Here is a 15,845-nt window from a genome sequence, read left to right as displayed (position 1 = left end):
CATAACACTCTGAGCAGAGGATGCCCGTTGTACGTCAAGGCAACCAACAAGTGCAAAAATTAAGTTTCTACAACTTAATATAAACCATTGCAGGGCAGCACAGGATTTGCTGAAGCAGACTGTTATTGATCTGGGCATCGACATAGCGCTTTTGTCGGAACCATATGGGGTAAAACAGGACGCGGCCTGGGCCCAAAACAACATCACGGGCACAGCAATATGGAGTTGCGGACATTCTCCATTACAATTAGAGTGTGTTGGCAGACACAGAGGCTACACCAGGGCGAAATGCAACGGCATATCCATTTTTAGCTGCTACATAGCCCCAAGTGTGGATATAGACGACTTTGCAGCCATCATTGACTGTATAGCCGCCGACGCCAGAAGATCACCGCCAGTGATCATTGCCGGCGAATTCAACGCATGGGCGATGGAGTGTGGAAACATCAAAACCACGGCAAGAGGAAGAATCCTTCTGGACTCCTTCGCCTCTCTGAACGTGAGTCTACTGAATATCGGCAACACACAAACATTCAGCAGAGCAGGACGTACTTCAATAATCGATGTTACTTTTGCAAGCACGAGCCTGGCACGGAATGCTACATGGATAGTTTCCGACGTATATACGCACAGTGATCATAGTGCAATAATATTCGAGTGTGGTGGCCAAACAACGCGCCTGGCACGGCCTAAGTTATGGTCACAAGAAACCCTAAGCGAGGAGGCTTTCCTGTTTATGATGAACAACGCACAGAGGAGTGCAGGGGATGCAGAAACTCAGGTAAAAAGGCTTTGTTCTGCCATCAGCGAAGCCTGTGATGCGTCAATGATCCGCAAGAGACAAGGTGGAAGCACACGCAAACCAGTGCATTGGTGGAGCCATGAAATTGCAGAAGCGCGAAAAGAATGCATTAAAGCCAGACGCAAGCAGCAGCGGGCCAGAGGGAGTCCCTCGTTCCAAAGGCTACTGGACGCTTATAAAACGCGGCGTGCACTGTTAAACAGAGCCATAAAGCAAAGCAAGGCTGACTGTTGGAAGAAACTCTGCGCGGATGCCGATGACCAACCCTTCGGAGCGGCGTACAAGTTGGTAATGGGCAAACTTGCCAAACGCCCATCCCCCACAGATGGTGTACTGCTCGCAAACATCGTAAAAACGCTATTCCCAGAGCGGCCGATATTGCAGCATCCAGTTGCAGGAGCCCACCAAGAGACTAATCCCGGGTATATTATTAGTGATGATGAAATCGTGCTGGCTGCCATGCGGATCAAAAGCAAAAAATCGCCTGGCCCTGATGGATTTCCTGCTGGTGTCATCAAGCTCATCGCAATGAATCAGCCCTCGAAACTGGCCGATGTATTCAACTCCTGTCTGTGCCAAGGAGTCTTTCCAGAAAGATGGAAAAGGCAGAGGCTGGTACTACTCCCAAAAGGAGGAAAAACGGACGAACCTTCAGCGTACAGGCCACTGTGCATGATAGATGTGCTGGGTAAGGTGTTCGAATCGATTATTCGCAGCAGACTAGAAGCCCACTTCGACGCCCGGAATGGACTTTCGGAGCATCAGTTTGGCTTCCGAAAGAAGCGTAGTACGGTCGACGCGATACATACCGTCACAGAAATAGCCAAAAAAGCCATAGAGGGCCAGCGATGGAAAGGAGGAGGCAAAGAGTACTGCCTTATCACCACACTGGATGTCCGAAACGCATTCAACTCATCGAGCTGGATGTGCATATTTGAGTCACTACAACGCTTAGCTGCACCAGAATACCTGATTGCAATGATTCGCAGTTATTTCAAAGACCGGATCCTGATATACGAAACGGACAGAGGGCAACAGGAATACAAAATAACAGGCGGAGTCCCACAAGGTTCGGTGCTTGGCCCAACCCTGTGGAACGTCATGTATGACGCAGTGCTCCGTCTGGACATGCCACCAAGGACGCAGATCATTGGATTCGCAGACGACATAGCAGTGGTCACAGTGGGAAAGGAGCTGGGAGAAGCAGAGGCCAGGACCAACGACGCCGTGCAATCAATTGTATCCTGGATGCAGAGGAATTCTCTTTCTCTGGCTGCACACAAGACAGAGGCCGTATTGATCAGCAGCAGGAAACGTGTGGAGACTGCAATCATTCATGTTGCAGGGTGCGTCATCCGCTCCAAGCCGGCAATAAGATATCTCGGGGTGATGGTCGACCATAGGCTAACATATAAGCACCATCTGCAATATGTAGCCGACAAAGCAGCAAGGGCAACATCAGCCTTAGCAAGGATAATGTCCAATCACGGTGGCACCCGACAGAAAAGCAGATGGCTCATCACCACGGTGGTACGATCCGTACTCCTATATGCAGCAAAGATATGGGCTCCAGCGATGGCGATCCAGTCATACAGCCGCGCCTGCAGATCGCAATACAGAGCCTGTGCGTTACGTGTCATATGTGCGTTCCGAACTGTATCCGAAGATGCTGCCTTGGTCATATCAGGCATGTTGCCACTTGATATTGCTGCACTAGAGGCCAGTAGCAACAGCACAGCAGCTCAAAAAAGAGAGGTGTCCATTCGCACATGGCAGGACCGCTGGCGCCATTCTTCCCACGGACGCTGGACAAACCGCCTTATACCTAATGTGCGGGAATGGGTGAGTCGGCCACACGGCCAAACAGATTTTTATTTGACGCAACTCCTAACGGGACATGGGTGTTTTAAATCATATTTGCACAGATTTAAGCACGAATCTGACCCCTACTGCACATATTGTACGGGGCCGATTGAGGACGCAGAGCATGTCTTTTTTGTCTGTCCGCGATTCACTGCTGAACGGGAAGAGCTAAGCCAAGGCATTGGGAGGCCATTCATAGTCCATGACTTGATGGATATCTTACTTAGCTCGCAAAACAATTGGCTCGCAGTTAGCCACCTAGCTGCAGTGATCATACAGTCCCTGCGTCGCGCTGAACGTCAGCGCAACCAGAATTCAAACTCTAGATGAGTATCTAGATGAGGCTTTCATGCCATCTCCCCCTCGTGAAGTAATAACTTCAGCGTTGGTTCCGCGAGAGGGATACGGAAGTAGGGTAGGTTTTAGTGCGGTGAGGTGACCCCTAACCAAGGTCGATACCAAGTCCCACACTTTTCGGCTTTCAATACTTTCCCCCCTATACAAAAAAAAAAAAAAAAAAAAAAACATACATTAATGTATAACATGGACAAGAGGCAATAGCGGATGCAACTGCAATATTGGCAGTGGCCACGATCGCTTGGTAACATGAGCCAGCCAATGCTTATGGTTTTTGGATTTGGCGCCTACATTCACAGTTGCTTCGCGATAGGTATCGATGTGTATCGCAGTCAACTCTTAAATGAAAAAAACAATTCTAAGTCAAAAATAGAATTGAAATAAAAACCCAAAAGTTATAAACTATGTGGTAAAAATTATTACTACAAAAAATAGCAACAATGTCACGTCACTGATCTTGTGACGACAGCGGCTAAGAAACTATTTGTATGACGAGAAGCAGCCACAACCAACAAGGAAAAAACCCACCAAATACTCCTGCCACAATTCAGCAATAAAAGAGCATAGAATGATGATTCGGCATTAGGGGTGGTTAGTTAACTAAAACGTTGATGTGGACATTCTGTGTTTTAATTAATTCCAAAACTAAATTTTGCACCAACCATTACAAAAACACTTTAAACTGTTAAACAATATTTGTTCACGTCTGTTGATGTGGCGGGATTATAAAAAAATAGTGATAGTAGTGACAAGGAGTTACTAAAGGTTATAGGAGGCAAAATAGAGTAGAATAAGTGCTCGGAAAACAGCCAAGGAGCATACAAAAAGACTCCCCATTACGATAGGCTTAGGAACAAACCAAACAATAAAGGGAAGCCACCACAAAATCCAACACCACAGCCCATGGAGGTCGATCCCTCTTCAATGTATAGGTAAGCAACCAGATATACAGGAAACAAGTCAAAATCAAGTCAAGTCAAACAAAATCTGGAAAATCACCTCTCAAGATCCCTCTGGGGAAGAAGCCTATTATACAAAAGCAGAGGCGAGCGTCCTGGCAACTAGTGACGACTTGTCAGATGGTGAAGAATCTTGTAATTTTTTAGGGAACACTTCCTTCTACCGTTCGTCACAAGAACAGTAGAAGGAAAAACCACTAAACTACTCATCGATACGGGGGTTTCAAAAAGTTATATTCGACGAATGGCCGTATTAAACTTCATTATCCCCGCAGAAAAACCATTAAATGTCAGATCCATACATGGGACCTTAAAGGTAATGGAAAAATGTCCATATTTTCGGTCTTAAAGCTCACTTCTTTTTGATAAATATCCCAGAAGATTTTGAATAAAAATCCACAAACATGATTTGGAACGTTTGGGATAACTTGGATCGCAGCCATATAAGCCCAAGGAACGGCTTGGAACGTTTGGGAATTTTTGGAACGGTGCCACAAAACCCAAAGAATAAATGCAGGAAGTATGAAAGTAATTTTTCGATGAGGAAAATGAAGGGAAGCCGATGCTGAGGTTCGAGAGGATCTCTGTATCCGGCTTGAAGGACTTGGAGGCAGCTAAAAAAATTTTATTTACTTCTTATTAAGTTCACCAAAAAAAGCTAATACGCTCACGAATTATTGGGCATGTTCGGAATGTTCACCTCTTAACCCTTCTGTTGTCATTAGCATTGAAAATAAAAAGTAACACACAATTTTCGTTTATCCGATTTTTATCCAAATTGGTGGTACAGTGTTACAGACTCAATCCTGATAGAAAAATATATAATATCCTATTTTCCGACACACCTCTCCCAAAAACTATTTGGTCATTAAAAACATAATTTTTTTTTAGGTATAAGAAACCGACTGCGCTACCAGCCAAGAAATATATTGAACTTTTGATGGAATGGATTGAAACGCAAATTAATAATGAGGCCGTATTCCCGGTGTCTACTGGTATGTTTTAAATTTAAAGTGTCCCTTTTTCGAAAATATGCAAGAAGTTGTGGTTGTGGGAACATATGTACAGCTTTTAAATAAAAAGTTGTCCTTAAATTATACATTTAAACCCAAAACCAGCAGAGTAAAAAAATTCAGCTCGCCAAATAAAATACAAAATATCAATAAAGTTCAATTTGACTGCGCCGAAGTTTGTATGCCCTTGTAGTGCAAGACTTTTCAAATGGGCAAATAGCTTTTGTTTATAACCCCTGTTCCTCAAATAGTTTTTTATTCAATGAGATTTATTGAAGACTTTTCGAAAATAAGGAAGTTGTTTGTATAGTGCTATTCCGCGAACTACCAAATTTTCTCACCAACTGACTTCAATAACCACTCTAGAATTGAAAAGACATACCACTACTTCAACAATAAAAGCACTTAATCGCAACCGGATTAATAGAAATACTATGCACCAGGTGAACACATATTTTTAATTTCAAACACCAAATGTATGTCTATTAAGCATATGCTGTGTCGCTCACTCTCACAAAAACACAGGAGCACTCTAGCGCTGCCACTAGCCTACGTATATTTTCCATGTTTCTAGTCCGATTTTAATTTTAAATTGTTAGGTTGGAACATATTGGATAATTAGTGTGCTGAATTCGGTTTAATGGTCAAAAAATTGAGACAGGAAAAATGTTCTTAGATAAGTCATTGGCGTAGTAATTGCGTGTTAGTTAGAAAACACAATAAATGTTGCCTGTGCCTTGATTCTCAGGTTTTATATAGTCAATGCATACCTAGCAGATTACGTCCAGCTCGTAATATGAAAAAATTTTTCTGGCAGATACCTCTTGATGAGAAATTCAGAGAATACACAGCTTTCACAATTCCCAACAGACCATTTTATCTATATTTACGTAAAGCAAATTTATCTACAAATTTTTTTTTTTTTTTTTTTAACGTTTAATATATATTTGTTGAATCTACTCTTAAATTAGAGCCTAACAACAAGTTTGAGATATTTTTCTTAATCTAGTACTTAAGATAAATCCTGGGGATATTGCAGGCGGCCCGAATCACTTGTTATTGGGTTGGTCTGTCATTTCTTTTAAGACGAGTTCTATTATTAGTTCGCGTAAGGGAATTGGCAAGAACATTTGGGTGTGCATCCAGTTTCGCAGAATACTTTAGTTGTTGACTACCTATTTCAGATTTTACGCTAGGTATATTTAGATCATTTTGAATGTTGTCGTTCCGTATGTACCACGGGGCCCCCGTGATTGATCTTAAAATTTTCGACTGCGCTCTTTGTATAATATCGACATTGCTGGTACTTGCCTTCCCCCATAGTACGGCTCCGTAAGTCCAGATGGGTTTCAGTACGGTGTTGTATAGGAGGACTTTATATTCCAGACGTAGAGGGGACCGAGCATTGATGATCCAATGTAGGCTACTTGCTTTCAGTTTAAGCTGTGACTTTTTTGCCTCGATGTGCTTGCGCCAAGTTAGTCTTCTGCCTAGGTGGATGCCAAGGTAAGTGACATCCTCGGCTTGAGGAACTGGTACGTTGTTTAGCATTAGAGCTGGACAGTTTCTTCTGTTAAGCGTAAATGTAACATGTTTGCATTTCTGCTCGTTGACCCGGATACGCCAGGTTGCTAGCCATTCCTCTACCACCTTGAGGTGTTCCTCTAATTTTGCAGAGGCTTGTATTGGGCATTTGGATCTGCTGAGGATTGCCGTGTCATCGGCAAAAGTGGACGTTGTAAGTCCTAAACTCGTTGGTAAGTCTGCAGTGTACAGTAGGTAGAGCAATGGGCCGAGTACACTGCCTTGCGGTACACCAGCTTTGATTTCAAAATCAGCCGAGACGGAGCCATTACATCTTACAGCGAATTGCCTATTGTAAAGGTAAGATTCCATGAGTTTGTGGGTGTACTGTGGCAGTTTTTGCCGGATTTTGAACATCAGACCCTCCAGCCAAACTCTATCGAAAGCCTGGGCAACGTCGAGAAAGACAGCCGCACAGTATTCTTTTAGTTCGAATGCTGTTCGTATTTCGGATGTTATGCGATTGACTTGTTCAATTGTACCATGTTTTTCGCGGAAGCCGAACTGGTGTGAAGCGATTGTGTTCTCCGATGCCAGAAATAAGTTTAGTCGGATCTGCAGGACCTTTTCAAAAAGCTTCGAAAGACATGGCAGCAAACTAATTGGCCTATAGGATGATGGCTGGGTTTTGTCCTTTCCCACTTTAGGAATCATGATGATAGTGGACCTTTTCCATGTTCTTGGGAAGTAGCCAATTCTTATTATAGCGTTGAACAGTTTGCAGATGTATTGTATGGCAATGATAGGGAGTTCCAGGATCATTTTCGGTGTGATTAGGTCATGGCCAGGGGCTTTTTTTTGGCTTTATGTGGTTTTTAATAACTGCAGTGATCTCGTCCGATTGGAGTTCCGAGTACTCACTATCCGTTAGTGTGCTCGAAGGGGGAAGTACAGATGAGTTTGATGTTGGATTTGGCTGGAAAACCATTTTAAGATGTGTGGCAAATACGGATGCCCTCTCTTCGTCGCTGCGGGCCCATCCACCGGTTGGACTCCTTATCGGTGAAATTGTCTCTGCAGGAGCGCTTAAAGTTGGGTGGGCTTTCCACAGAGGATGTTTAGTGCTGGTTGGGCTGAGCTTTTCTATGTATTTTCTTTGAGCCCAGCTTTCCTCTTGTCTTAACGCCTTGGAGAGGTTGCGATTAGCATGCCTTAGGCGAAGTTTTGCTGCTGGTGAGCGAGTAATCTGCCATTCTCTTCTTAGACGTCGTTTTTCCGTTACTAATTGTTCTATCCGCCGGTTCGTAGGCCTGTCAACAGGTTTAGTGTAAGAAGAGGCAGGTGGAGTAGATACTTTTGCTGCAGCTGCCATCATAGACTCAAGTGCAGAGACGCACATATCAATGTCCTCTGCAGCATTCAGTTTCGGCGAACAGTCAATGTGGGCACTCATGTACATTTTAAATTTAAGCCAATTTGTTTTGTTGTTTGTAAGCCTATATGGGCGATCAAGTACTTGAGGTCTTGTTAATAGTGTGAATAGTACTGGAGAGTGATCGGAAGTTAGATCTAGCAGTGTATCCGCAGTGATCCGATTACGTGGAATCCTCTTGGTTACTGCGAAATCAATCAAGTCAGGCACTTTCTGTGGATCTGTGGGCCAATAAGTAGGCCTACCCGGTGAGACGCAATCCATCTTATTGAGAGGGTTGACTATTGTGTTGTAAAACTGCTTGCCTTTAGGATTTACCAGGCGAGATCCCCAGTGCGTATGTTTGGCGTTATAGTCCCCTGCTGCAATGAAGCGATCTCCGAGTGTGTTAAAGAAATCGGTAAATTCCTTTTCAGAGATTGAGAAGCGTGGTGGGCAGTACAGGGCAACCAATGTAGTGTTGCCGCAGCTGGTTTGTACGGTTATAGCAGTTGCTTGTAGGTGCTGTGTTTCAAATCTGTTGAGGAACGAGTGTTTTATACGGTTTTTGATTAGGATACCAGCCCCGCCATGAGCTTTTCCGTCTGGATGGTTTGTTGCATAGAAGGTATATTTTGGTATTTGAAAATTATTTTTTGATGTTAAATGTGTTTCCGAAATCAGCAAAACGTCGATTTCACTTGAGTCTAGGAATAGTTGCAGTTCATTTTTGTGCTTGGAGATGCCGTTAGCATTCCAAAGACATAGACGTAGGGAAGCCATTATTTATTCTCGATAAGCTTCTGGATAAGCAGGTTTTGATTCCGCATCAGTTCTTGCATACAGTTTTGCATGAACGTCATAAAAGTGGTCATGTTTTGATTGAGTGAGATCAATAGGGCTTCTAAGCCACTTGGAATTTGCTGGCCAAGCTCTGGTGCGCTCGGTTGCGGATTCTGTAGATGGTGGAGTGACGGGGTCTCTTTTGCGGGCTCCGTCTGTCCAGTTCGGAGCACACTAGCGAAGGATACACTAGGACTGTATGTAGCAGGCAAGTTAGATGATCTAACAGCCTTGGCAAAGAATACCTCCGGTGTAGTTTTAGAGGCGTTGACGGTGATTTTTGGTCCAGCTGGGGGTTTGCGGCCGTTTAGGTGAGATTTAAGATCCTTGAAGACAGGACATCCTCTGTAGTTGGCCGTGTGGTTCCCTCCACAGTTACTGCATAATCTTAGTGCGACATTGTTTCTGTCCTTGGTGCAAATGCCATCTTTATGATGTTCGCCACAGCCAACACACACTGACCTGAGATTGCAGTTGTTAGAGGTGTGGTTGTATTCCTGGCAGTTTTTACACTGCGGTGGTTGGTGTCTCTTATGGGGCTCCTCTACGGTGATTCTTCTGTGCAATAGGAGCTGTAGGTTGTAGATTGGGTGCACTTCATTTGGCTTCGACCGCTTTGCATCTGGTTGGAGCTCGATTTTAAAGAGCGGCTGTGCGACTTTGTTCCTGTTGATGATGTTGACAACGGATTTGACCGCAAACCCTTTTTCGACCAACGCGTCTGCTATTTCTTGAGTAGGGACCGATGGCTCAATCCCCTTCAACACAACCTGGAGCCCTTTACTGCTTTTTAGTTGGTAGGTATAGAAGTTGATGTTAGCATTACGGAGGTACTTTTCGATGATGCGGAAATTGTCCTCAGTTTGGGTTTGGCATTTAATTTCTTTAATGTTACCCCTGTTGAGAGGGGTTACAACAAAGTTATTTGCCCCTACTATTTCTACTAGCTTCGAAATCAGGGCGCTGCAGTTGGCTCCACGGATGTATAAGGGGGGTGGTCTAGCCGATTTAACTTTATCTACAGCGCCGGCTTGATCATCTTGCTGATCGGCAAGAATTTTAAAACGATTCCCGCTAAGGGGTGCTACTCGTTCATTTGGTTTGGTTATTTTCGGCGTGTTGCCACTTTTTTTCTTTTGCGGGCTTAGCTTCCGCTTAGTTATTTTAATATATCTATCCATTCCAGTTTGGACAGAAGTCGTTGGGTTTACTATTGTGGCTGACTCAGGGCGACTTGTCGTTGACGGCTTGAGGCAGGTCAATACTTCGGCAGACGCTGCAGTAGTTGCTGTCAACGAGCTGACGGTGCTGGTCGGTGCAATCGGTGACCCAGTTATCGTTATTGATGGAGAAGCACACTGCTCTCTCCACGGTAAGTTGCTTTTGATTGCTGAGTGGCTGGCACTTTCGGTGTTATTGCTTACGCTAGCATTCAGTGGGGTCGGCGACACCACCGAAAAGTACGCGTTGTTGCGTTGGACCGAGAGTCGACGCTCACGTTGTTGTTGTAGAATTAGTTCTTGTAGCTGTTGCTGTTGGGGATCGAGAGAGCTTGGGCCCGAATTGGTGGACATGTCTTTTGTAAAGATTACGCACTTTGTTGTTGCAACTTAGTATTTATTGCTATTAGCAATTGCTATTTTAGCAATCTAATAGCAATATGATTGTAAATAGGCGTCTCTGGGACGACTGAGAGCCCTACACAAATTTTTGCAAACGCGGTCTTTTTTTACACTCAATTTTTGCGGAGTGCATTAAGAAACACGTCTGTACAAATGAAGCTAAATCGATATTTTGTATGACGGAAATAAAATATTTAGATTTCATAATTGGAAATGGTACTCTTAATACCGACCCAGCGAAAAAGCTGCAATCAATGAATTTCCTGTCCCAAAAACTGTAAAGCAGTTAAGATGATTTTTAAGCCTTACTGGTTGGTATCGACGGTTCGTCAACAACTATGCTGTAAGTTTTCCTTTGACAAAACTTTTGAAAAAAAAAAAACAAGTCCTGTGATTGAACCTCAGAGGCCGATGAAGCATTCAACATTCTTAAAGCGAAGTTGACTGCAGCCCCTATTTTAAAAACCCCAGATTTTGCAAAACCCTTTATTCTTCTTTGCGATGCAAATTTGTAAGGCATAGGATTCTTATTAGCGCAGGAAAATGAAGATGCCGAGGGAATGCCCATCGCATACATGTCAGAAAAACTAATGAAAACACAGCGTAACTACTCCATTACAGAATTAGAACTTTTGCTGTAATTAAATGCATTGAAAAGTTTCGAGCCTTTATTGAAGACCAGCAATTCACAGTTATTACAAATTATGCAACATTGCAATGGTTAATGAAGCAAAGAGACCTCTTTGGCCGATTACCTCGGTGGGTAATTAAATTGCTTGGATTTTCCTTTTCTATAACAGATCGAAGTGGTTCGAAAACGTTGTAGCTGATACACTGTCTCGATTGTCTGAACCGATAGTGAATGAATTACAAGATATAGTCCACTAATTTATTTAAAGTCTAAGGAATTTCAGTCCCAAGAATATTATGATTTGATTCAGAACATTCAGGAAAACCAATCTAGATCACAGGAGTCACGTGTAATTGACAATTTCGTCTATAACTGAACGGAACAATCCAATGAAAATAGTGATCAAGAATCGGTGTTTGACAAAGCTGGGTGAGATGATTGAATTGTCACATCCAAAAGCTGCTGAAGTTATCAAGTACGATTTTTATGTTGATGACAGTAAACACTGGTGCTGGTTGCGCTGAGGACCTTTTGGCAATTAATCTCAAGTGTCACAGGCATTGTTCAAAGCAGGTTTTGAATTAACCAAATGGTTCTCAAACAGTTCTGATGTCTCCTCTTCCATTGGCACAGCAACGCCGATAACTATTTCAAAATCAGATTCAACCAAGGCACTTGGTGTTGTTTGGTTACCTGGAAACATTGCCTACACTTGAGCTGTGTGCCACTCACCTTCTTGCAGATCTCTGTCACCAAATCATTAATACCATAAAGGTACCAATTAAGCGTGCATTTCATTGGTCGTATTCGAAAATAACTCTACGTTGGATACAGTCACACCCATCGGCACTGGCGACGTTCGTTTCGTTATCGTTGTTCAGAGTTGAGGGCGACTTGTAAACGCTCCTATTGCATATGATGCGAAATTTCCACTCATTTGATCAAAATCCTCGCAATTTGTTCGAAGCTATGTCCGTCATCTCCAATTATCGAATTGTCATGTTGGCCCAAGAGCTTTAGTGAGCACCCTGCGTGAACAGCTAAAGCGGTTCATTAGGAATTAGTGTCTGATTTAGGTACTAACACATTTCTTATGGCATTCCAAAGGTGCATTGGCCGAAGAGGAGTACCCCGAGTAGTTCACTGCGACAACGCGACGAATTTTGTAGGATCTTCGTCGCATGATCAAAGACGAGGTGGACGCAGTTTAAGAATTCGAAAGCGAGCGCATTCTTTGTCTTTTTTCTCGAGAATCACGTCAATTAACAGTACAGTTATTACATGCCAAAATTAATTATCATAAACACTCTTATGATTTTTCGGGGCACACCCGTCTTCCTCCCTCTTCCACACTCTTCAGCATTGAAGCGGGTGTGCAAAACAATTACGCCGTTAGCTTTAACGGCTTAGTTAGTACAAATAAATAAATTAAAAATAATGGTCTTGCTTAAAACTTAAGTACTTTTGAATTTTGCCCGAACTATACAGATATATGGTTAACCATATTACAAGCCCAAGGATATAGTGCAAGTGCAGTGCAGTATCATTTGAGTGAAATAAGTCTCAAAAGAAAACTGTTACGTTTAATCGTAAAAGTGTACAGTACAGTGAAATAATTTTTGAATGGCAACTATACAGGTGAAATTAAGAGCTAGTATATTTAGCAGGGTATTAATTTAGTTTAGCAGAAACTCCTTTATCTTTTACCCAGGGGAGCGGAATCTTTAGCAACCGCAAAGGGCATGACAAAGCCTTTTAATTTCTGTTGGCCCGAAAGCAATAGTTGGTGCAATATTGTCGTTCATAAGATTCATTCATTGGCGAAGCCATTAGCCAATAGTCTCTTTAAATTGATACTCCATAATTTTTGAACCGAGCCCGCTTATATACCCTCGGAAAAGAAGTCAAAAATCCCTTAAATTTATTAGGCAGCCCCACGCATCACGGCTAACAAAGAAAATATAGCGATATAAGATAAGAATAAACGTCCCAGCTTCTGACAAGGTTCTGGCAAAAAATCGTTGAGACTCCTGAGGACAGTATATCCAACTTCGTGGTTTGCAGCTTTTTTATGAGCCAACTAAATTTTCAGAAAGCAGGCTTTTAAAAAGGTTAAGAATCATAGATATTTAAGTTGAATTTTCTTTTCTTTATTTCTTTTTTTTTTTTTTTTGATATTAAGTTACTTCTGAACAGAAGATTTCTTTGGCCTCCCCGTGTATAACAGGTTAACGCCACAGCGTATTCGTGATGATGAGTTTCGTATTTTGGTTTTAGTTGTAAATGAATTAGCTATTTAGTTTAATTTATTTATGTGGATTAGATTGTTATTAGAGTTCTATGTTGGCAGCCTTAGTAAATTGTGTTATCGATTTGTAGTTGGCGATAGGCTCTTGCGCGAGTAATCGATATATATCGTTGTACTTTGTTAGTGTTGGGAAGTTCAACTGGGTGTTTGTGTATTTTGAACAATTTAAAATAATATGTGAGATATCTTCTGTAATGTTACAGGTGTCGCATAAGTTGTTGTCAACGACTTTAATTTTGAATAAAGTGTTTTTGTCAAATGCGTGACCGCTTCCATATGATTGATAGCATCGTTGATTGTCCAGCTTATGTGCGTGAACACTCCATCGTGTCTGGCATTTTTGGCTGCGGTATCCGCTAAATCGTTTTCTCTTATGTTTGATTGACTAGGTGGTGTACTTCGAATGAGATGATATTATAACTCTTTTTTTTTATATTTTTAATGATTCTTTGTTCTTGGGGTTTCTAAATTCTTTGAATTTAAGTTCTTAATTTTTTCTTTATACAGGGAGAGTATCATTGTTTCATTTGCATCTCTTTTGTTTTTAAAGGCACCTTTGGAAAAATTGGCATCTACGAAGATTTTTCGTGTGCGTATAGGAGTTGGCTCTATGGGTGTTATGTTGTCCAGGACATCTTTAAATTCAGCATACACTTTGCCATAACTTGTTTTTTTAGCATGAAAGACACTGGACAGAAGCGACGCCGCTGGCAGGCCATAAGCGAAGACCTTGACCAGTTCTTTTGCTGTGGTAAATTTAATTCTATACTCTGGTGGAAGTTCGGCCGCTAGGTGATATATTATATTAGTTGGAGTTGATCTAATAAGCCCCAAGGCCTTCCTTAAGTGTAAGTTAGCATGAGTATTTATGATCCCCATTACTGTTTTAGTTTCATTTGCAAATGAAGAGCTTGCATATTCATACCTGTTCCTTGTAAAGGCCTTATAGAAAAGAATTGCATTTTTGGGATGGGTGCCAAAACGACAGCCATTAATCATATGAAGAAACATATTTGTTTTGTTTGACTTAGCAATTGTTTCCTTTATGTGTTGGGTCGTAGAATTATTGGTGCAAATCAGTCTTCCTAAGTAGTTAATTTTATCTACGTCCCTTATAGCTACGTTATTGCATATTATTTGTAGGGGTTTACGTCTTAAATTAAAATGTAAATTAGCAGATTTGTACGGGTTGAATGACAGGTTGATTTTATTTCACATTTTACTAAATTCTGTAACTTGTCTTTCTAATATGTTTTTAGCGTCTGAAAAGTTTTTATGGTAACATACCAGGAAAAAGTCATCAGCATATTGAAATAGTATGCTGTTAATTTGGTTGCTCATATTGTGCAGCTCAGCTGTGTATAAATTGAAAAGTATTGGACTAAGGCAGCTAACCTGACTTACTCCTTTTCTTATTTTTATTTCTGTTCTTCCCATAGTCAAATCTCTCTCTTTAAGGTAGTTGCAAAAGAATTGCATGTGTCTGTGATCGAAACCTAAATCTATTAGCTTGTTGCCTAGAATGGGAATATTAACAGAGTCGAAGGCTTTGCTTAGATCCAATACAGATGCACAAACGTGCATGCCCCTAGCTTTCAGATTTGCTATATTGTCTAAAACGTCATTGATGCAGTGCGATGTGGAGTGGTGTTTACGGAAGCCGTAAGATCTCGGGGGCAATATATTGTTGTCGTTTATATGGTTTTCCATCCTTGTTTTTACCAAACCTTCTAAGCATTTGAAAACTACGCTTAGTAGGCAAATAGGTCTATTGTTTGTTATTATAGCTGAGTCTAGATTCTTTTTAGGGACAGGTACTACTTTTATTTTTCTTTAACTAGCTGGTATGTCACAGTTGTCTAGAGTCTCATTGAGCAGGGATACCAAAATTTGAATTCCTGAGGGTGGTAAGGCTAGAAGCATTCTATATGAGATATTGTCTGGACCTTTTGCTGAGTCCGGGTTGCGGGAATTTAAAAAGTCAAGTAAATCGTTGTCAGTAAAGTTTGAGTTGCTAGCGGGTAGTAGCCAGCTGTCAGGTGGGTTCATTCTAATGCAATCTGAAGTGTCAGGTACCGACGCCATTTGTTTAAGAAATTTTTCATGATCCTCATCAGTTTTTTCGTTTTTTGTCGGTTTAATTTTTTTATATTGTTTAAGGGCTGCCACATTTGAATTAGTTTTTAAAAAATTTCGTCCATTAGCTCGTCCATATTGTTTTTTCTAACTTTATGTAGGTAGTTGTTCAATGTTCTATTGCTTTTTAAATAAATTAATGCGTCCGTGTGAAGTTTTGTTTTATAATATTTCTGTCTGCACGCGTTTCTAAGTCTAAAAAGTCTGTCACAATGTTCGTCCCAATATTTTTTTGGTATGTATCTATTTTTTGGGTCTATTGAAATTGTACTCTGTCTAGTTATATTATTCGAGTAGAGGTTTATTAGAGACTAAACTTATGCATAAGAATATTCGCTGCAGCGCAGGCAGCGAGAATAAGAACTTAAAGCAGAAA

General features: G+C 41.6%; 1 protein-coding gene across 8 annotated transcripts in view; it reads left to right on the top strand.

The window, feature by feature from the left end:
• Mob3 (MOB kinase activator 3) overlaps positions 1–15,845 on the top strand; it is a 292,093-nt gene that overhangs the window by 133,600 nt on the left and 142,648 nt on the right. For all 8 annotated transcript variants that reach the window (XR_011031561.1, XR_011031559.1, XR_011031560.1 and 5 more), the window contains exon 4: positions 4,873–4,976. Coding sequence is in view for 5 of the 8 variants with exons in the window: in XM_068283951.1 (XP_068140052.1) it covers positions 4,873–4,976 (104 nt within the window). In the remaining 3 variants the exon portion in view is untranslated. The remainder of the gene's footprint in view (positions 1–4,872; positions 4,977–15,845) is intronic.

This window comes from Drosophila tropicalis, unplaced genomic scaffold, assembly GCF_018151085.1.
Source record: "Drosophila tropicalis isolate 14030-0801.00 unplaced genomic scaffold, ASM1815108v1 contig_258, whole genome shotgun sequence".
Lineage (NCBI taxonomy): Eukaryota > Metazoa > Arthropoda > Insecta > Diptera > Drosophilidae > Drosophila > Drosophila tropicalis.
The sequence above is the reverse complement of the archived record's forward strand: the minus strand, read 5'-3'. Positions and strand labels throughout refer to the sequence as shown.